This window comes from Sitophilus oryzae, unplaced genomic scaffold (assembly GCF_002938485.1).
Source record: "Sitophilus oryzae breed Bouriz unplaced genomic scaffold, Soryzae_2.0 scaffold_249_pilon_pilon, whole genome shotgun sequence".
NCBI lineage: Eukaryota > Metazoa > Arthropoda > Insecta > Coleoptera > Curculionidae > Sitophilus > Sitophilus oryzae.
This window is the reverse complement of record NW_022146806.1, coordinates 857399-881146: the sequence shown is the minus strand read 5'-3', so window position 1 is coordinate 881146 and position 23748 is coordinate 857399. Positions and strand designations below refer to the sequence as shown.

The 23748-nt window shown below is 33.6% G+C and overlaps 3 protein-coding genes across 9 annotated transcripts in view; 1 reads left to right on the top strand and 2 right to left on the bottom strand.

The window, feature by feature from the left end:
* LOC115884439 (RNA-binding protein Musashi homolog 2) overlaps positions 1 to 13167 on the top strand; it is a 153392-nt gene extending 140225 nt beyond the window's left edge. For all 4 annotated transcript variants that reach the window (XM_030903021.1, XM_030903022.1, XM_030903020.1 and 1 more), the window contains 4 exons: positions 9061 to 9319; positions 10463 to 10819; positions 10903 to 11168; positions 12724 to 13167. In XM_030903021.1, coding sequence (XP_030758881.1) covers positions 9061 to 9319; positions 10463 to 10819; positions 10903 to 11168; positions 12724 to 12949 — 1108 coding nt within the window. In that variant the 3' untranslated portion in view covers positions 12950 to 13167. The remainder of the gene's footprint in view (positions 1 to 9060; positions 9320 to 10462; positions 10820 to 10902; positions 11169 to 12723) is intronic.
* LOC115884437 (TWiK family of potassium channels protein 18-like) overlaps positions 1 to 23748 on the bottom strand; it is a 333903-nt gene that overhangs the window by 235121 nt on the left and 75034 nt on the right. The gene's annotated exons all lie outside the window — the stretch shown is intronic.
* The window catches only part of LOC115884436 (inositol polyphosphate-5-phosphatase A), a 283771-nt gene that overhangs the window by 205592 nt on the left and 54431 nt on the right, over positions 1 to 23748 (bottom strand). For 2 of the 3 annotated variants that reach the window (XM_030903011.1, XM_030903010.1), the window contains exons 7-8: positions 8915 to 9003; positions 4387 to 4459 (exon numbers count right to left, since the gene is read on the bottom strand). In XM_030903011.1, coding sequence (XP_030758871.1) covers positions 4387 to 4459; positions 8915 to 9003 — 162 coding nt within the window. The remainder of the gene's footprint in view (positions 1 to 4386; positions 4460 to 8914; positions 9004 to 23748) is intronic. The other variant, XM_030903014.1, reaches the window with a different exon arrangement.

Below are 23748 nucleotides of genomic sequence, written 5' to 3'. Positions count from 1 at the left end.
AAAAGAGTAAGTGTAAATACCACTAAACTATATATTTTTGAAATTAGTTAAAAATTGTCTACCGTATGAAACATGCTGGGGATTTTCATCTGAATTGAAGGTTTTAAAAAATATATGAAGGGTAAAGATAAGGAGAAACATTTCTTATGGGACTTTATTTGAAAAAGTGGTCACCAAAATAGGAAGAATAAGGTTTCACTAAATGACCACAGTGGCGCTAAAAAGCAATAAGGGATCGAACTGAACTTAGCGATTATACATAAAGTGAATTTAGTCAAAAAGAGAGGCGATGCGTGCCCTGGCATATTTATCTATTTCTTTTTAATTATTTACAAATATAGAACTTTTGCTGCAGCACCGCCATCTTAAGTGTTCCCTGTTTGATAACCAATTTTCAATACACGAAGATAATTCTAAACGTTCTCCAACCCAGTGTTTTTTTGTTTGTTTAAACATCCTAAAAGATTGTGAGTTTTTTGAGTCAGAGGTTTTACATTGAACATAATTCTCCTTATCTCTAATATACATAAAAAATCAGGTAGAAAATCAGCATTCTTGCGTAAAATTACATTGAAAAATCATATTCCTATCTAAAATCTTAAATTTAGTGAGTTACTTAAAATTATGTCCCTGTTGTTAGTGTTATATTTTGTTAGACTTTTATTAAGCTTTGTATAGATTTAGCAATCCTAATAATAAATAAAAGATATTAAATTTCTTCAAAACAAAAAAATACTAAAAGTACAAGTTTTACCCTTAAATTTACAGAAATTATCGTAAATGTAGCAAAGTGATGTCTTGAAAGATTAATGCCTTATTTTTTATCGATATTTAGGTAGTAACTATACACATAAAGAAAACTGAAAAGATATATAAATATTAGTTTTATCGTATAAATATTCGCTACGATAGAGACAAATGTGTCCCTAGCATTAGATAATAATCAAAATTTCTATATTTATTGCTTGCTATTTCTAATTTAATTGGATCTACGGTTCTATTGTGTATGTGAATAGTATAGATATAACAAAGGGATAGGGAACGGCCTCGAGCTGTCAACTCCCACGCGCTGACCTAGTTCGGTTAGCAAGCAACAGAGGGCGCTAATACCTCTACTCCATCGTACAATATCGACCGGGTGGGAGTGACGTTCTCCAGCAACAATGGATTCCTCGGAAAAAATAGGGAAACAAAAAAGGAACGGTTAGGGACACGAGAAAATATCTAAAAACATTAATTAAATTGGTGCGCAACTTTATTCTACTCTGTATACTACTAATATATCTAAAAAGGTACATTAAAAGCCTAAAGAATAGGTGCATTTAGGTATCTGGCTACGTGTTTAAGAAAATACGATCAATAAGATACTCTAAGAGGTCTAAAAAAGAGGGATATACATATATAGGTTACGGTTAAGATAACACTACTCTAAAAATACGATAAGTCTCTAATATATGATCTACTGAAGCTGATGCGTTGTGCCTCCCTGTGAAGGTCTTCGGGTCCGAGAACACTGACTTTGTTTTAAATAAAATAATACAACACTCTCTGGGGTGGTGCTTCTTTCTCTTCTAGTTCGTGGTAGTAGCAAGGGTCCCCAGCTCTGGTCATGTCCCGCATCAGCAGTAACTGTAAAATCGTACTGCTGTGACAGGACAATATCAGAGCCGGAGACCTCGGATGGCGGCGACAGCAGGAGAGCAGGGTGACATGATGTGGTGTATATGCGGCGGACGGATGAAGCGGACGCGCCGCGACGCGACTAGGACGACGACTGAGGGGCGTCGAGGGCGCTGCGCGTTCCACCCCGTGGGCGACCGAAGGGCGCCATAGCAACGGGCGCGCCCGACGTTGCCGTTATTACGTCATCTCGGTCTCTTTACTCTGTATACCGGGTGTTTTCGTGGGGAAGGATTCACGGCCGTGATAATTTTTTGATTGGTTTTAGATATTTTTCTAGATATTTTAAATATTTTTCTGGTCGGGTTATAATGGATACTTATACAGGTTCACTGGTACGCCCAGTCTGTTCCTGTTAAAATAATATGTTTTTTTCTTTTTAAATTGCCATTATTCGATATTTTAACATATTTATATACATTACTAGCGTGTACTTGCGACTTCGTTCGCGTCGAATTAATCATTTGTAATGGTGATGATAAAGCAAAGCAAGAATTTCCATTAACATATAAACTGGAGCAGAATCGCGGTTAATCAATTACCCAACTTTTTGGATCAATGACCAGATTTTTAGAAACACCCTGTATACATTTTTAAAAAAATCTTAAAATATGTAAAAAAACAAAATAAAATATACGTGTTTAAGCGTTTTTTCGGAAACTGGACTGTTTTTTAAATATAAAATATTGTAATATTTGAGTGGTGGTTTCACCCCCTTGGAACTGGAATTTCGAAAAATCCCTTCTTATCGAACCTCTACACCCTAGAATCAACCTGTATGCCAAAATTGAGCTTCTTACGTTGAGCGGTTTGAGCAGGATCGTGATTAATCAGTGAGTCAGTCACTTAAGGATTTTATATATTAGTATAGATGTCCCCCGATCAAGAGGAAAATTTTTTTATTGTTGACATTTTGAGAAGAATGCATTCCTGCTTGTTCTAAAATGGTTAATTCCGTTTAACTTTTCAAAACTTCCATACCGTTTTAGAGAAAATTACACAAACGTGAAAATATGGTCCTTTAAATCAAAAGGCGGTTCTGTGGTAATATAATTTCGATTCCGTTCTTTGATAAATGTTATTATTAATTTTCATGAACGTCATATTTTTTGCTGTTGGTTTGGGTGAACTATAACACCCTTTTCGTAGCATTGAATTAAATAAATTTTGTACTTCTTTAACATTTTAAAACAGCAAAAAAGGAAAAAAATCAACTATGTATATTTTCATGTTTTTTTTTTAAATTTCTCTAAAACTGTATGGAAATTTTGAAAAGTGTGAACGGAATTAACCATTTACATTTCTATGAAGAATGCATTTTTCTTAAAATGTCAATAATAAAAAAGTTTTTCCTTTTGTAAATGCAATCCGCGGACATACTATTTCTTTAATTTAAACTTAATTCGTATTAGTAAGCAAAATAAAACACTAAATCACCACAATACACCAAAACACTTTTACTTTTACATGTTAGCATCATCAGCAGATGATTATAAACTGATCAGTTTATAATCATCTGCTGATGATGCTAACATGTAAAAGTAAAAGTGTTTTGGTGTATTGTGGTGATTTAGTGTTTTATTTTGCTGTGTAACACCAAAGGTTCCAACCTTCAACCGTAATCTGGTATTAGTAAATTGAAATGTTTTTATTGTATAATAGTGTTTTATGAAATGACACTCTGAATAGAATGAGATATCATATGCCAACTTTTGACGTTTTCGCATATGGTTTATTTGAAATTGTAACATGCATGTTCATAACAACAATTTGACTCGAAATACCAAGTGTGTGATACCAAATTATTCGTAAAAAAATGCTTTTTCCAAATACAAAAAAAATGTAATACAATTTAAAAAACGATTTGCGCATCTTTTAATTGGCCAGGAAGACACAAAAAACATTAGACGATGAAATTTATTTTTCCAAGTCTCCTTAATTAAAAATTAGTGGTTTTAACATAGCCATGGATAACATAGCCACTCTAGATGGAAATTTAAAATACGATTTTTTTAAGCGAAAATTGAGTAGTGTCATTTCAGAATGTCATTTTCAATCGAATAAAGTAAAAATATATTGAGGGTGCCATTTAAAAATCAAAAGTTGTAGTCATTTCCGGTGAAACAGGAAATGACCAAAAACAACTGAATACGTCAATCAGTCCTAATTTATGTCATATTCTAACATACCCAATCTCGTTTTTTTTTAAATGAAAAAATAAGGGGTGAGTCACTTTTGAGGCGCACCCGATATTCCACAATAGATGCTTTATTGTTTTTAATAGTTCGTTGTTTTTTTATTTTAAAATTTACTATAAGCTGGGTCTGAACAGCATATGAGTAGAATTTTGAAATGCTTTTTTAGCTTTTTGTGTTTCTTAATTGTGACTTGTGACGAGTCTGGCATTTTTTTTTGTGCGAAAGTTCTCGAAAATTTTTTGATCCCTCAGAATAATTTTCCAATTTCCCAGTCCAACTGTGAATGGCATTGATGGCAAACCCATAAAGCACACTTGTTTTCATAATTACAAAAAAAATGAAAACTTTTCCGTATAGTATCGATTTTTTCATCCCAATTTTCCCGAAACATTCTCCTTTTCTCCCACAGCCGGCATCGTTGCCGGTTCCGTGCCGCGCCCCGCATCACTAATGCATGTGCACGTGAGCCGCGCGCCGCTCTCACAAAAGGGAAAATATTGATCCTTACCTTCCTGTTGACCGGATGGATGAGCAACTCTGTCAGCTCGCCCTGCTGCCTGCTCTTGATGCCGTGCCTCGACCTGCGGAAAAGAGAAAGAGAGAACGTGAGATGAGAGCCACAGCTCGAAACCCGATGAGTTTGGAACACGATAACGGTCGAAACGTTTTTCTCCCCCCGTGTTTTTCCTTCGAAACGTTTCGGCCATTAGGGCATGTAAGATGAGTTAAGGAGCGAACACAGGGTGTTCGAAATGTCTTATAATCGAAAAAAAACGAGGTCATAGTAGCCCTGGGAGTAGAGTTTCCATACGTCCGGATTTACTGGGACATGTCCGAGTTTTTAAGGTGTCCAGGATGGTCCGACCGGAATTGGAAAATTGTCCGTGAAATCTAACCGCAAAAACAACTTAACAACTTTGTTGAATATTTTAATCGTTACTATGCCACATAATATTTACTAAACTAAGGTTGCTAACTTTTTTTTAGCTAACTTTTAAAAAAAATAGAGGGCGAGAGGTTAAAAAAGAAGCACAGGGCAAAATTTTTTGAAACTTCGCCCAAATGTCTAGAATTTACCAAAAAGTTATGTAAACGGTATGCGATTGATGTTCTTTCTTACTTTCTTAAAAATACTTATACTCAAAACAAAACTAACCATTTTCGGTATGCGATTGATGTTCTTTCTTACTTTCTTAAAAATACTTATACTCAAAACAAAACTAACCATTTTCAATAGAACTTTTTTTTTCAAAACATAAGCTAACAGTAAGTAATTAAACATACATAAAATAAAAAATGTCTATATCTATGTGGCGGATTCATCTATCCAAAAAATCCTTTATGGGTATTTCGCCACTGCACTGCAAGAAAAATCTACAAAATAAAATAGTTATTTTTTGTAAACACTTCTGGCGTTAAACCTAAACGGACGCTGCTTGTCAGAAGTTGTGTTTACAGTAATAAAAATTTGCCTAACAAAGAAAAAATGCTTAACGTTTCGGAAAGTTTTCTCTTTCCGTCGTGGAATAGAGGAGACCGGACGGTTGGCAACCCTATACTAAACCGATATTGTTCGAAAGTAGATCACAATGTACCGTTTGTGTCCGGGAAGGGTTCATAGTTTCATAGTTGTCGATTTTCGAAAGAAATCAGTACATGTATATTATTTCGTATATTTTTCATTTTATTGATTTTATGGAAAGCACTGTTCATTAAAATGTTGTATCCTATGTTATAGGGCATGTTTCTCTCTACAATTTCCTGTCTCACAATGTACCGTTTGGGTCCGGGAAGGGTTCATAGTTTCATAGTTGTCGATTTTCGAAAGAAATCAGTACATGTATATTATTTCGTATATTTTTCATTTTATTGATTTTATGGAAAGCACTGTTCATTAAAATGTTGTATCCTATGTTATAGGGCTTGTTTCTCTCTACAATTTGTGAACATGTATATTATTTCGTATATTTTTCATTTTATTAAAAAGTTATGATTAATTTAAAAAAATAAAAAGTTCCTAAATATATCATTTCAGTCAAATAACTCTCAACACGTTTAATTTTTTGTCAATAATGACATTTATTGACTATTTCCATTCTAAATATCTTAAGTACGGTTGCTCGTAGCCATTCTTACCAAGAGACATTTTTTACGTAAAAAATCATGAAAATGTATATTTTTTCACTCAGTAGTTTTATACAGGTATGGGCGAGAGAAAAGTTATTACTTTTCAGAACAGTTAAAACACATGTAATGTAGGTGGCGCCCCCTACAAATAGGAGTCATATTGACATCAAAATCAAATTTCTCATGTCAATAAACTGCCAGACACCAATTTTCATCAAAATATTGACACTACTTCAGAAATTATTTGGAAAAAATCGAAATAAAAATGAAACTTCTACACCCTGTATCTCCGAAACTAAGCATTTTCGGACATACATTTATACGAACTTTTTTACTTATTTTTATCTGCAGAATATGCTGCCGAAGTTTCCGGAATACAGTTCGGACAACCCCGTATATATGATTATGTACTGTATGATCGAAAAAAAACTACGCCAGCGATGGCTATGAAATGAAGATTGTTCTCATTTTATATGTAAAATTTTATGGGGAATGTCATTGGTCATCATTTCCAAGCCAATTGGTCGACGTTTTTGTTCGATCAAACAGTACCAGTCTGTCCAACCAAGTTGTCCATCGATTACACTGATAGTTGTGCCTGTCATTTTAATTCACAAGGAAATTCTACAATATAATCGAATGAAAACGGCGGCAGCGATGGCTATGAAATGAAGATCGCTGTCATTTTATATGTAAAATTTTATGGGTAATGTTATCAATCGTCATTTGCCAACTGAGCGCCCTTTTTCGATCATACGGTATTTTCTGTCTCTACATAAACTTTAGCTAGTAAGTAGTTAGTAGTAACTAATGAAATGCTCAGAGTTTTCTCTTCTATTAAAAGCATCTTATTAAAAATTTAACGTCTTATTAAAAATTAACACTAGAAAACGAGGACACGCCTTGGAACTGAAAACCCAATTATTTCCAAGCATAAATCAATAAGAAACTATTACTAATATTGTTTTTACAAGCTAAGTATTTGAACAGTCAATTTTGAGATTGACGGCACTTTACTGTAGACTGACAACTAGAGGAAACCTCACAGTAACAGTCTATAGTTGTCTTATCATTTTAAATCAGAGTTAACTTATTGATTGACTTAACTGGTTAAGTCAATCTCCGCCGTCAGACATATTTAACTAAATAGTTGTAGGTTTGTTTACGTGTTTTGTACAATGTCTATAGTATTTACCATGTGGTAGGTTTATTTCTGAATAAATGATTTTTGTAAAATAACACTGCGTAGAATTCACGTAAACCGACTATCATTGGCTTTTTGCTAGTAACCAAATTTGTCTAAAACTATACTATAAACCTTAATATTTCAGGGGGTAATAAGAATAAAGAAAAATATCCAGCCTTTCTTCCAGATATCTGTCTAGAAATTTAGTTAATTCCTAAATTAAAAACAAAAACAGTATATTTCCTTTTTCAATCAACAAGAAAAGAAGTTGAAAATGGCTAAGTGGGTAACGAGCATCAGGTGTACGGTCGATGGGCCAGGAAATTCGATTAAAATCGGGGTTGTTGCGTAAAAGGGAGCCTCGTTTGATTAATTAATTGGCTGTACTAACAGCTATTACCCCACAACTTTATTATTCTCGACAGCGGAGCCTTTCAGCTTGCCTCGTACAACCGTTCTCGTAGAAAATGAAAATCCTAATTAGGTCCGAGGGAAAACAAAAACAAATATATTAATAAAGCTATTAATAGTGGAACTATGTAATATTATATTAGTCACATCGGCATTACTATTGATTACTTAATAACCATTATAATTTTTTTAAATATATAAATTTAACCTAACCTAACCAACGCAACCCAACTTTTTAATTTTTTCAAATAAAAAAAATAAATTTGGTTTATAAATTAGGATTAATTGACGTATTCGGTTGTTTTCGGTCACTTCCTGTTTCAACGGAAATAACTACAACTTTTGATTTTTAAATGACACTCGGAATAGAATGACATATCATATGTCAACTTTTGACATTTTCGCATATTGTTTATTTGAAATTGTAACATGCGGTTCATATCGACGATTTGACTCGAAACACTAAGTGTGTGGTATCAAATTATTCGTAAAAAATGCTCTTTCCAAATGCTAATGAGCCACCCTCGTTCCATTTGAAAAACTTGAGATATGATTAAAACATTGGGGCATTTTTTAAATGGCCAGGACAAGACACAAACAACATTAGTTAGTGTTTTTAACACAGCCATGGCATAAAATGGCACTAACATTAACATAACATGGCACTCTAGATTGAAATTTAAAATACAATTTGTTTTTAAGCGAACATTTCAAAAGTTGACATATTAATATGAATATATTATTCAGAGTGTCAGTTTCTATCGAATAAAGTAAAAATATACGGAGGGTGCCATTTAAAAATTAAAAGTATTCATTTCCGGTGAAACAGTAAGTGACCAAATACAATTGAATACGTCAATCAATCCTAATTTATGTCATATATTAACATACCAAATCTCGTTTTTTTATCTGAAAAAATAAAAAAGTTATAGGGGGTGAGCCATTTTTGAGACGCACCCGGTATAATAAGATATTTTTATTATATTTATTCAAGGTACTTCCATATTGTTATGTTATATTAAACTTTAAATTAAGCATACTTTAATAATTATATTTAATATGTCTTTATAAATATTTCAGTCAACGATATAGTGGTCATTAATATTGGAATCCATATTACAGGACATTATCATCTATAACACCCTCAATATAAATGAACAAAAGATTCATGTTACAGAATCTATAGCAACACTTTGACAAGATAAACCACGAACGTTACTAAAGTCCATCGTGTGACAAATATACAATGCATAAATAACTACTAAATATATCATATTTAAAGTCGGGATAGACATAAATAGAATATACTTACAATACACAATCCGTCCTCTGAAATCCCTTGATGGTACAAAAAGCCATCCAGCAGCAATCTAAAAGAGCTAGTGAAAACACTGGAATCACCTAAAAATAAAAAAGAAAAATTATTTTTAACTAATTATCATTTTCTTTCTATTCTAGCGCGACGATGGGTGACGGCAATGGCCTTCTAGATGCCCACCACCACGATGTTCAATTGGTGACCGTGAACGGTTCCAATTCTGGCTCCAGCGGAAGAAGCACGCCCAACGGACAAAATGGCGGAGCGGGAGACCCATCTTCGGGCAAACTGTTCGTGGGGGGACTCAGTTGGCAAACGTCGATAGAAAAACTGAAAGAGTACTTTGGCATGTTCGGTAATGTCACGGATGTACTTATCATGAAAGATCCAGTGACACAGGTAAATATTTGGATTTAAAAATGGTTCATTCATTTGGAAATTATAGTTTTTTTGCTGCAAACTTATGGCAATGGCTTATGGATAATTGTGATGGTTCTTTAAGTTGTTATCTTGCAGTTAAACAAGTCGGTGACGTTACTGAGTAATCTGCTGCCTCATCTTGACGCCCTTTGTTAACGCCATTTGTCGCTTTTAATGATCATCTTGAAGGAATAATTGAAAATTATGTAGATAGGTTCTAATTTGTGTTTCATTCAAGAAGAATGAAACAATTTGTCCCCGGACCAATATTTGATGATGGAATCTTTCCCAAATCCGGTGATTCGTCCATAGTAAAGGGTCAATGAACAGTGTATATTATATGTGAGGAGGAGAATAATTCACCGCGACCTTAAAGATCTATTGTGTCCACCTTTCTTGAGTTATAACTCATCATACACGCTCAGGGATTGGACAACAGCCAGTATCTGAAACGGTTTTACAGAGGTTAGTTCTCCATCTTTGATATCTATCGTACCAAAGTTTATGGCACGAATGCCCATTTCCCCATTTTCCCCACAGAATCTGCATTCGCTGTTGTCTCTTAGCTTCGATCTATTGAGGTGATCATTGCGAAGGCAGTGTCCTGTTAAAAGCCCATGACAATCCGAAGAATTTCCTTAGATAAATCAATGAAACCCCTTGATTTTTCTCAGTCGTAAGTCCTGAGAAATTTCTTCGAGTGTCTTAGACCGTTGGATGATTCCTATTCCAGATTACGGATGGAGTCTTCCAGGTTTTTTGAGTTCTGCTTTAAGTTAGTTTCTACTTGGGACGCAGAAAGGTTCTGGTCCAGTTAGTAGAGCGTTCGCTCCTTTTCTGGCTAGATCATTAAATTTGCTTTTTCATTACCTCCTATCTCTTGGTGTGCTGGCACCCAGAGTAGGAGGACTCTATTTTCTTGCCTAATTTGTTCAGCTTCTAGGCATTTTTTGACCAACTTCGAATTTATGGTTACCGAGTTGATCGCTCTTAAGGCTTCTTGACTATCGGGTAATATCTACAATCTGCTGGAAGCTTCTTTCATTGACGATATTCCCATAAGTTTGCAGAATTCAATATATCACAAAGATTATACTAATAATTATATTATTCCTGTTATAGAGAAGTCGTGGTTTTGGTTTTATAACCTTCTCCGAACCCTCAAGCGTAGAAAAGGTCCTGAAAGTGCCCATACACACGCTGGACGGCAAGAAGATCGACCCCAAACACGCCACTCCAAAGAACAGACCAAAACAACCCAACAAGACCAAGAAGATATTCGTAGGTGGTGTCAGTCAAGACACGTCAGCTGACGAGGTCAAAGCCTACTTCAGTCAGTTCGGTAAAGTGGAAGAGACTGTGATGTTGATGGACCAGCAGACCAAAAGACATAGAGGATTTGGATTTGTCACGTTCGAAAATGAAGATGTCGTGGATCGCGTTTGCGAAATACATTTTCACACCATCAAAAATAAGAAGGTAAATATTATTTTGAATGTGGTAGGCAATAGTTCACACTATGTAGCCAGTTTACGAGATATTTTATTTCTTCTTGTTTGTAGGTCGAGTGTAAGAAGGCGCAGCCCAAAGAAGCAGTACAAGCTAACGCGCAGCTACTTGGAAAGAGACTGATGCTGAGCGGGCTTGGCATGCGCATGGCAGCTCCAGTGGCGGGTGCCGTAGCAGCTGTCAATCCATTGGCGGGCGTTCAGCCTCTGGCTCATGTTCAAGCAGCCGCCGCTGCGGCAGCTGCTGCTCAGGCGCAAAATGCGGCGGTAGCAAGTTACGGAAAGTTATTTGGGGCCTTTCCTCATCTTGCTAGTTACAGGTTAGTTGTTATGTTAATTTATATAAAACAAAACAACTTTTTATATTTTAAAAATAACTTTTTAAAATATAGATACCTACGCTACTAGAACAGCTAAATAAAATTGACTCTCATCTTATGCGGGGGTTACGTTCCTGGAAAACAACGCGTATATTGAAACAATTTTTTTATTACCTAAACTATACTGGATCTTAAATAAGTACAAACATTTTAGGGGTGGTATTTTTTTCTGAAGAAAATTGGAAAATTTTTAATTTTCAGTTAAGAAACATACTATCATGATAATATGGCAACATATGTAGTAGATTAAATTTAATGGAAGGAAATAGAATATAAAAAAAAATAGTCTTGCATTTTTACACGTTTATATGATATATGAAATTTCTTGATTTTCAAAATTATTGTTTTAATTTATTACAAATATGTAGTGTTTCTTTACTTAATTAAAATTTTATTCAATAGAATAAAATTTTAAAGAAAGAATGTAATATATATAATAATGTAATAAATATATTTAAAAATAAACATTTTCGGTCAGACAAATAATGTCTTTCTTTTAAGTTATATTTACATTAAAACTCGAAGTATGTTTCGATCCCTTCGTGTCTTTGTTATGTTAATACTATTGAAGGTAGAGGTAAAGAGAATCATCTCATACGGGATTTTGTTGGCAAAAGTGGCGACCTAAAAGAGGAGAATAAAGTTTTAAAGAATGGCTAGGGTAGCGCTAATAAGCAATAAGAGTTCGAACTGGTGATGTGTCGGTATTTGAGTAACGCGATTTTGGAGCGGTATTTTTTTGTAACGTGGAATCTGGAACCTGGTACTGAAGAACGACGATCATAATAACGACAAAACTATAAATTATTTATAATTTGCAAATACATTATTTGTAATCGCTCTTGGAGTTAGCTCGAACCGCATAGCGCCGTGTTTCGCTCCAGCCGTCGCGCTCCGCGGGTCGCGAAAAGTAGTAACTGGAACTGGTACGTAGCGTCACGCGATTTCGACCGCTTCGTCTGTCGCGAAGAGATGTAACTGGTAACGATCTATACCGCGACGTACTTCGCTCCAGTACCAGGGGTCGCGCGACTGATGAAGCGTAAGGTCGAGTTTTCGTCGGTCGCGAACAGTAGTAACTGGAACTGGTAAGTAGGTAGCATCGCGCTTTGATCGGTCGCTGTTGTCGTTGATGCTTCAGTTACAGTCGTTACGATACTTTCGACATCGCTATTTTCAGTAGGTCTAAGTACTAGACATTTTTGATTGATAATGAATACATGTTAGATAGGTACATTAGATACTTACAAATAAATACTTCAAAAATAAGAAAAAATAAAGAAGAAATATGACCGAAAAAAAATCCTTTTCTTAACATTTCTTGGCGCTTAACTTCAAATGTAGAACTTTTGCTACAGCAGCGCCGCGCCATCTTAATTGTACTCTCTTTGATGACCGCTTTTCTATATAAAAAGATGATTCTCCTTACCTCTAGCCTCCATAGTTAAAACCTTAAGATGACTTAATGTACGACCGACCTTAATTTCTGTTTCAGATATTCCCCGTACCCGCTTCAGGCAGTAGGAGGTGGCGTAGGAGCCGCGGCAGCCCAGGCGGCCGGCCAGCCCCAGCCAGCACCCGCTCCCCCGGGCCCTCCCACCCTTGCGGCCCAGCAAGTCGCTCCCAGCGCCTACCAGGGCTACAACCTGACCAACGTGGACATGTCCAGTTTCCAGGGCGTCGACTGGGGCTCCATGTACGGCGTCGGCATGTACGTCTAAGCGACGGACGGCGCCCCCGGCAGCAAAACATACAAGACTTAAAATACTTTTAACTCGCTCACACTGTTGTTGTCTCATCTTGACGATAATTTTTTTCGCTGCTCCGAATGACAGAAAAAAAGACTTTTTTGCGGCGTGTGCTCTTATATTCAGCCTCCACGTAATATCATAGGGTTGCTGATATGTATGGAAACGATCGATTATTAGGTAAAATATAAGAGGTATGGCAAAAAGTTAAGTATAAAAATTATAGGGTTTTTAAATATATATTACCGGATAATAAATTTAAATATACAGGGTCGGTCTTAAAATCGTGGCACATCAAAGTTTCATTTTTTTTAAATTGAACCCCCTGTATATTATTGCATATTTCGGTTCTCCCTTCAATTCTAAGCAAAAATCTAATCACACAATGTACCTCAAACCAACCGTTTCCGGGTTATTGACTTTTGAAAATATCACTAAACAGTTCGATTTAATTAATTTCGATGTGTTCGGTTTCATTTAACAATGCCATTCTGTGGAAACTGTGATACTCAATAATATTTGACATTAGTTTTCAAGTTAGCATTTATAGATGTATAAAATGAGAATTTATAAAATTGAGAAAAAATGAGGAAATTACAAAATGTTCGCTTAACATTTCAAAACCAAGACCTCATAATTCTGAAATTGTTGAATTTAAGTATATAACCGTAATACACATAATTGGTTTGAGGTACATTGTGTGTATCTCGATTTTTGCTTAGAATTGAAGGAAGAACCGAAATATGCAAAAATATACAGGGAGTTCCATTTAAAAAAATGAAACTTTTATGTACTACGACTTTATTACTGACCCTGTATACTTAAATTTATTACCCGCTAATAAACATTAAAAACCCCTATAACTTTTATATTTAACTTTTTGCGATACCTCTTATATTTTACCTAATAATCGACCGTTCCCGTTCATATCAGCGACCCTGTATATTGTTCCTAATTTCGTTGATGTCTGGAGACGATCAGTGGCGGCGTATCGTGCCTATTCCCTTTTATCCCACACATTATTAAACTAGGCGAGGTTAGCCCCTCCACAGCACTATCCGATCGGAATAAGGAATCTCGTTTTTTTTTGCAAAGATGCCATCTGCGGGCGTCTTTAGCAATAAATAACTCGCAATAATCAGTATTACTTACGCGTTTAGGCAAGAGACGAGTCTGAGAGAGATGGCAATAATTTGTACCCAAAGGTTGCGAAAACTAGGTTGTGTTGCCAAGTACTTAGCATTTTAGTGAGGTACTTAATTGCTTTCGGTGTTAACCCGCTGCCACATAGTCTAAGAGCTAGAAACTCGTATTATTTTCAGGTATTTTGAGTTTTTTATTGGCTTTGATCTATCTTAAATCGTGACATTGAAAGAAAACATCAGAAAGGTTGATGTAGAGATAACATTTCAAGTCGAGCTTTATCTTTATCTCTCGAAGTGGGACAAAATAAATTAAAAGCACTGTACTTTATTATTTAAAGTTAACTGTCACTGAGAATCTTTTTACAAATCTTTGTCATGGATAGATCTAAGCTGTAACAAATTTTAATAATCTTTGGTCGCGATGCGACATTTAAATATCTCTCAACGAAAAATCCGAGTGAGTTTCTATTTCAAAGAGTATGTCTTGTTAGGATATATCTGAGCATCCGATAAAAAGAAGTGTCTCCCATATGGCTTTCAATTGTATAGCTTTCAGGATTATCTGTGTCGGAAATTTGCCTGCTATTGAAAATTCCCTCTGCGGAGAAAAATTCAATGGAAACAAGAAAAGACGATTTTTCGGGCTTAGCGGTAAAATGTTTTTGCGAAAGTTTCTTAAAATGTTTTAGCCATGGTTTTTTTAGTATAAAATAAATATACATTCAATTTACTTTTTTCTTTATATTATTTTAAAAGATATACAAGTTTTTTACATGATGTTTGAATCTGTATGGGCACATTTCTAATTCTTGGGTGTGTACTTATGTTTTCTTGAGGACTTAGTTTTTTTACAACTAAATAAAATATCTAGATTTTTAAAAAATGATCTGTTTAGACTGGTTTGTTTAGATGTGAAAAAGCAGGTCCCGTCTGATGATATTATATTTTCTAAACAGATCTCATGCGTTTAGTTTCTAGATTATAATATATATTTTCTCGTTTTACTTAAAAAAAAAGAAATGTTTTTCTTGCTCGAATTTTAGACTAAATAAGTATTACTTCGACTTAATGGGCAATCTTGACCGAGAAAATCGGTTAATACGTATCTTATCCTTGTAGTATTACGAAAAGTATGTTATATTTGTTAAGCAATTGAGTGCATTCCACAAAAGACATCATCTTGTCGAGTATTAACCACCAGTATGTGTTAGTGTTCTCTCACTATCAAGCTAATAATTATTATTAATTAAGGACGTGCAGCTTTTGCCGCAGCTTGCCTTCTGGTTGTTTGTTTCTGCAGATCTAGTCAATTCCAAAATTATACATAACCCCATACAAAAGACCCATTGCCCTACATCAAACACTAGAACGTTTAAAAGTTTAGAGTAAACATTGAAAGTGTTGAACATTTATTTCTGATTCACCATAATCTAATTTTCCAAATACAAAAAAAAATCTGAACTGTCAAATTTTTAACATAAGTTACAGTTTTTAATAGAATTCTCTATATCTGTTGCTTCATTTGAATATATCACTCTTTACTGATTTCAAAAATATACAGGGTCCGGCAATAGTGCGTCGGGCATCTGTAGCTCCTAGAATAAAAAACTTGAGAATTTTTTTTTAAGTGCAAACCTAAAGTATGTACCAGGATGTATTTTAGGAAAATATTTTAACTTCTATAGGGTGGCTCAAAAAAGTGTGAGTGGACCTGGATGATTTTTTTTAAATGGAACACCCTGTATATTATTACATTTTTGGCTTCCTTTCAGATCACGTTACATAACCCTAAGATATGAATAAATATATTTCGATAGTTTCAGAGATATTAAAAAATAAATCTAAAATATATATTTTTCAGCCCTTCTTAAAAAAATTATTAAAAATACAAGAACTTTTCTGAAATCAAAACTACATTAGGTATTTACATTAGATGGTCTGTTCTTACTTTGCTATAAATAATGAAAATCTTAAATTATACAGGATGTTCAAAATTCTAAGCCAAACTTACTAAAATATAAAATAATTTTTCTTGTTTTTTTAAATGGAACACCCTGTATATTATTTCTTCAATAGATGGAGAATTAAAAAATGAACATTTTTTTGTATTTAGAGTATTTCAAAATTTTCAAAGGTTTCGCAGATATTTGCGGTTTTATATTTCATATGGCATTTTCCACAGTAAATTTTTATCAAAGCCAACCAATGATTTTTCTCTCATATTTTACCATTGAAAGCGCCATATGAAATAATAACTGCGTGTATTTGCGAAATCGTTAAGAATTTTGAAATACTCTAAATACAAAAAATGTTCATTTTTTAATCTCCATCTAATAAAAAAATAATATACAGGGTGTTCCATTTAAAAAAAAACAAAGAAAAAATATTTTATATTTTAGAAAGTTTGGCGTAGAATATTGAACATCCTGTATGATTTACGATTATCATATTTATAGCAAAGTGAGAACAGACCATCTAATGTAAATACCTAATATAGTTTTGATTTCAGGACAGTTTTTGTATTTTTAATAATTTTTTTAAGAAGGGCTGAAAAATATATATTTTTGATTTATTTTTTAATATCTCTGAAACTATCGAAATATATTTATTCATATCTTAGGGTTATGTAAAGTGATCTGAAAGGAAGCCAAAAATGCAATAACATACAGGGTGTTCCATTTAAAAAAAATCGTCCAGGTCCACTCACACTTTTTTGAGCCACCCTATAGAAGTTAAAATATTTTCCCGAAATACATCCTGGTACATACTTTAGGTCTGCACTTAAACAAAATTCTCAAGTTTTTTATTCTAGGAGCTACAGATGCCCGATGCACTATTGCCGGACCCTGTATACTTTGTTGGTATATTCTGTAGCGGTTTTAGAGATATACTTTGGTCAAAGGTGCGTCATTATTATTTATAAAATATGGGTGTTAGGTAGTGTCAGAGATCAGAGTGCATCCACACTATCCTAGAAACGGCGTAACAGCGTAACGACCTTGAATAGATTTCCAGTAATTCTATTGGCTGAAAAATTCATCTGTCAAAAATGTCAGCCAATAGAATTACTGGAAATCGATTCAAGGTCGTTACGCCGTTACGCCGATACGCCGTTTTTAAGATATCTACTAAGTATCAGTTCATAATGTTTAGAAAATTTTAAATACGTTCAGAAAATAATAATTGAGCGCGTTCCGCTTTTATCGATTAAAAAAATATAAATTTTAAATTTTTAGTCACTACTTGAGCTTGTTCATTCTCGAAAAGAGATGAATCTTATGTAACAGTACAATCGATGTTTAATTTAGACATTGATTGCTATCCGTTGCTGAAACTATATAGAATTTTACTTTGAATCAAATGACAATTAATTGTCAGAAAGAAGAATGTGCTGTAATTTACGAAATACTGTAATGACGTTAGCAATCTCTTTCATCTGGTTTTCAAGAGAAAGAAAGAATGGGACAATAGATAACGTAACGTTGAACGATTATCGAACAAACTATATAAACCATTTTGGTAACAATTCTAAGGTGGCAATGGCGGAATAGACGTGTTTGACATTAACAAATAAAGGCCATATCTTAAGGCGGCCATCTTTGTTCAAGTTAGTAATAAAATTCGGAAGATCTTAACAACACAAAACATTTTTAACTCTTAGTGCAAAATTAGTATTCTTTAAAACTGAACACCTAAACAAATATGTGAAAATGTTTTATTTCAAAATCGGTATATGTATCTCTAAAACCACTAATGGAAATACTAGAAACAGAATCAGATAGGTACTATAATCAGTAATATAAAGCTTTTATTCATTTTTTTTGTTATTTTGAAAATTAGTATATGACGATTCAGTCAAAACCCTAAAACTTACGCTAAAATATACGTATAAATACCCTATTTTTTAATAATATCTTCTTGTCAATTGATTATAATCGTAAAAAAAATATGTGTATTTAAAGTGTTTGGTGTAAGGTTAGTGGACTTCAGTTTGACTTAAAAGAAATTCTTATACAATAGTGTCACATTCCAGTTTGTTATATGCGCTTTGCGATGATTATTTTTAAATAATACTTAAACGAACGCGCCGACACATGCGCGTTTCGTTGATTCGATTTGTGATTTGCGGACCAATGCGTCTTCAGTCGCGCCACCTGGCGCGGCACTTCGGAACTAGGAGCAAATGCTGCCAACTACCTAAGGCAATAATTATTTTTTAAAGTTTCTTTTTTGTAAAAATAGCGTTTTATCGACTATTTTAGGCGTACCTCATTTTATAATAAATGGATCAATGGCGGAAGAAACAGTTCGTTTGCATTTTAAACTATGAAGATAGTTAAACAAATAAAATAACTAAAATTTTTTAAAAAGTACCCAATGAATACGACGTCATACTAGTAGAAATTTCATACTGTATAAGCACCTTTTTTAAATGTTTTTATTTATTAGTTTTTAAAAAATTCTTAATGTTGGTGAAAATGAAGTTAATCAGGTACATGTATCGATTTTTAGGAGATTCATCTCTATAATTTATAATCTTAAACGGCAATAAAAATATCGTTTAGGCAAATTAATATTAGACTGAATCAGTCTTGGTATAGCATTTTGAGTCTAAAAATATTAATTTTTAGTCTTGTGTAGGATTAAAAAATCGTAAATAAATTAATTGTAAAAAACGGCGTCGGAGTTGGCTTGGAAATGAAGATACCTGTTGTTTTATATGCGAAATGCCACCAATCCTCGTTTTGAAGCTAACTTGATGCCGTTTTTTTCGATCAGACGCCTTTTTACCAAGATTGACTCATTACTAAATTGATTTGTTCACATTACGAAAATAATATAAGAGTTCCATATCATGATATAATTAAAAATAACGCTAATATACTACATATCTTTTTAGTAACCACTCTCGATTTCTATCATACTACTAAATTTAAGACTTACATGTCAAATCGTATATAAAATGAGGTATTTAGCCACGAAATCTATCAAAATAAAAGTTGGTTTATTACGCATTTTGCTCTTAGTTTCTTGTCGCTCATAAGGTAGTTTTAAAACTGTTTATAATGTTCTTTGACTTAACTATTTAACTATATTGTTAGAATTAAGGTTTACAGGTAAGCCGTTGGCTCAGTCTTGTGATAGTTATTAGGCAGTCATATGCTTACCCACCACCACTCATTAGGGTAAAACAAAAACTTCGATCATTTTTTTTATTTAGTTCGTTCCCTTTATTTTGTTTCGTAAACGACTGTTTTTCTGATACATTTTGATTGATATTTGCTTTATTTATTTACAGGATTGGTTTGTCGTGAAAATTTTTGTAGCTAACAATAAGATTTATTTTTTTTACTACTGAAGCATGCGTAGGTTAAGTCAGTTTTCGAATTATTGTTACTCGAATTGATAATTTTGCTTTTGCCCTATAGGAAAAAATGGCGTCGGGTCGTGTCCTGTACCGTTTAGTTGAGACAAACATATATACGTGGTCGTAGTGCCAAATATTTATTAAACTAAGTTTTAGTATTTTCGGTAAAAGGACACGACTCGATGTCACGATTATTTTTTCTTCCTGTATCAATGCGATATTTCCAGTAAAATAAATAAAAAAGCAATAAGCGTTGTGAAACTTAAAAAAAGAATAAATAAGTGCAAAATAAATGCTCATTTGTAAATGTTTCCGTATTTTCTTAACTGACGAGGGTCTGTATGAGTTTTTTTCTTCTTCGTCACGAATGGACTCGAGAAAAAACAAGTATTCTAGGTATTACTATCCATTTAATAATGACTAACTTGTTACACGGTCCCGTCGTAAAATCGACGCAAGTGACAGGATTGACAAGTCGCACGTCAATTCTACAACGGGTACTGACTTAGATATTAATGTTTAGATATTTTGCCCTATGTATCTTAAAAGTTACTTAGTAGGTATACTGTGTAAGTTTTTTAATAGTAACTAGTGTTAGCGTAGTACGTATTTCCATGTGTAGTGTAGTGCGGCTGACGGTCGCAGTTGCACTTGTAGTAGAGCCGTTTACAAAAATAAAGTAGTTTCATAAAGTAGAACTTCTGCTTGATCAATCCCTATTAATTAATGCGCTTCTTTTTTTACGGATTAACCTGCCTCTTATTTTAGTAGTTCGTTTGACGTAACGTACAGTGTGGTCCGACTTAAAATAAGCATTAGCATTTTTAGGATTTGTCGTAAAAGTACTTCCAGAAGTACCAAAAGTATATTCCAAAGGTACCTAGAAGATACTAGAGAATATTTTCACGTTAAAAAAATAAATATATCAGAATCTACAGAAATAAATACCGTTAGGATCTAAATGACAAACATGTACTAAGGATAGTGCATCGACGAGTCGTTGGAAATATAGGAAATCGCATGGAAATTTTGAACGGTCCAATGGCTCCCCTTTTGATGTTACAGAGAAGTCGAAAATGGTTTTTAAAGGCCTGCGTATGCTGAATACACATGCCAAATTTGAACGGCGTGTTTTGGACAAGCCGATTTTAACTAATTTGAGAAAAACTGCATCGATTTTTAAGTTAAAACTGAACAGGTAACAATGCAAAACCGGGGAAATTCCAACATAGCTTAAGATGTCAAACTATGATTTTGTAAATGTCAAACTGTATTTTCTATACGTTAGGCTTTTGCCTAATCCTAACAAGTTTTAAATTACATAATGCATTTCGGAGACACTAAGCCCGCGGTTACATTGGACGCGGGTCCGTGCGTACGACCAAAAAAAACGCTCGCATGTAACCACGGGCTAACCGTATGTACTATACGTAGTAGGGTAAACAGCACAACAAATAACATTTGACAAAGATAAAATCATAGATTGACAACTTAGGGTATGTTACATTTGCCTGGTTTTGCATTGTGACCTGTTCAGTTTTATTTTAAAAATAAACGTAGTTTTTCTTAAATTAGTTAAAATCGACTTATCCAAAATTATTCAAATTTGACCTGTGTATTCAGCATACGTGTACCTTTAAAAAAGTTATTTACGATTTCGCTGTGAAATGAAGAGGGGTGCCAATATTTCGACAGTTCAAAATTTGCATGGGATTTCCTGTTTCCAACGACGATGCACCACCCGGTATAACACACTGACTCTGACACTGATAACAAGCAACAATAACCAATTTATTCACAAATATTTTTTAACCAACATGCACATTTTTTATTGCTTTTATGACAAATAATGAAATGTATATGCATTAATTTTTAAACGGACCACTCTGTACATTCTGTACTATCAACACTTCAGTAAGTGTTTTTGTTTTTTTGATCTTCATTGGTGTGACTTACTCAAAACACTTTTCACGTAATTCCTTTTACACGTTTGTTTTTAATACTTTTTAACTTTTGAAGGGTATTACATTACTAAAGTTAAACACATTCCTTCTGCAAGATATTCAGTTTAAAAGGGTGATATCACGTAAGTATTTTTACTTTTTCATTCTTCTATTTTTAACTGTTTGACATCATTACGACCTTTTCTACAAAGAACGATGAAGTATGTTGTATTGATGTCGAAATATCATTTTCAAATTCATATTGAATTGTTTTGCTTGTCTACTTTTTTAATACTCAGTATGAAGATTAAATCAGTTAATTTTTAATTCTCACTAAAGCCCCGTCTAGAAGTAACGTTTTACCTGTCAGGTAAAATAGAAGACTAGGATATACACACGCAAAGCTAATTGTGAAAATAGTATAGTTTGGTAATAATCATTAATATCTCTGAAATAATTGTAAAATTACATTATTTTGCGAAACTATGCAAAAACGCTATATTTTTAATAGCTGCTTATTAAATTATTATTTTTGTAAATTTAATTATATTTTTTCAATGAAGCAAAACAACAGTTTGGTTGTAAAATTAAATGACTCCGTCAATTCCTATCAATGTTCCTATAGTCCAGTCATCTTAGGGGTTTCACATCGGAATTCGAGATAACCGGCTGTAATTCGGCTGTAAACTCGTATAAACCTTTATTTTAACATCCTAAAACATGTCTCAAAATCTACATAGGATAGCGTGTGCGCGACTTGTAGATAACTGAGGTCAAAGGTCAAAAAATGGATTTTTGCGCATTTTTTTGCAAATATCTCGTTCCCTTTCACATTTACGCTATTTGTATTTATCATAAATATTGTTGAGAATAAAATTCTCTACAACTTTTGTTTCAAAATTTTTTTTGTACCTCAAACCGTTTTTGAGATAGAGAGCGGGGAGCGCGCAGTCTTTCATTATGTACGGTATCATTCAAGTTCAACTTTGTACGGATTAATGATACTATTTATTCGATTCCTGGAACCTACCACTACTATTCTACCTCCAGCTCCAGATGATTTGCTGAACACAATATTCTGCAATTGCAAAAATGGTTGTAGTTCGCGATGTGGATGCAGGAAATCAGGGTTGCCGTGCTCTTTAGCTTGTGGTCAGTGTAACGGGTAAGCTTGTCTCAATGCTTCACCCTATCAGAGTGATGTCAATGAAGATGGTACATTTGAAGATGAAAATGAAGAAGAATTTGAAATTCCACAACGACCAGACCGACGATAATAAAGAAGAAGAAGAAAACTAAAAATAAGAACATGGAGTCCTTTTTATTTTTATTCAATTTTTTTAATTTCAACCATGAGAAATGTATGAAATCGTATTTTTTAATAAATTAAAAATGTATTTCTTGTCTTTTTATTTACTTAAAATATAATTAGTATAAATCTAACTATAATTAAAATGTAATTAAAGTATTTCTGTTAATAATTTTCTAATTGTACAAAGAGGTAATTGTTATTAAATGAAAATACTTAATTTATGAAAAAAATTATTATATTCAATATGATCCTTTATGAAAAAATGTAAATTATTTATAATTATATATTTTTCAATAATTAAGGGACTTTATACGGCGTGTTTTTGACCGAGACTACAGGTTGAATTTGAATGATACCGTACATCATGAAAGACTGCGCGCTCACTGCTCTCTATCTCAAAAACGGTTTGAGGTACAAAAAAATGTTTGAAACAGAAGTTGTAGAGAATTTTATCCTCTACAATATTTATAGTAAATACAAATAGCGTAAATGTGAAAGGGAACGAGATATTTGCAAAAAATCGATTTTTTGACCTTTGACCTCAGTTATCTACAAGTCGCGCACACGCTATCATATGTAGGTTTTGAGACATGTTTTCGGATGTTAAAATAAAGGTTTATACGAGTTTACAGCCGGTTATCTTGAATTCCGAGATTCCTACCCTATTTCAACTAAGATAACTGGACTATCTAGACGTACTTCCGTCTTAATGCAGTTCAAGTAAAACAGACCGTTTTGACCTGAACAGGTAAGATAGACAGGTAAAACGTTACGTGTAGATGGGGCTTTCTACTAAAATGTTTGATAAGCACCATTCTTGTTAATTGTCTTTGTCTTGATTAACTTCTTGTTTGTTTTTATTTTGTTTTACACTAACTTACTATTCACAAAGGCCTAAAGTAAAACCTAAAGTAAAAAATGTTTGTCTTTTTGAGACGATTGATAAAAAGCTGTTATTTCATAATGTGAAATAAGCTGTACAAATTATAAAAACAAAAAGAACT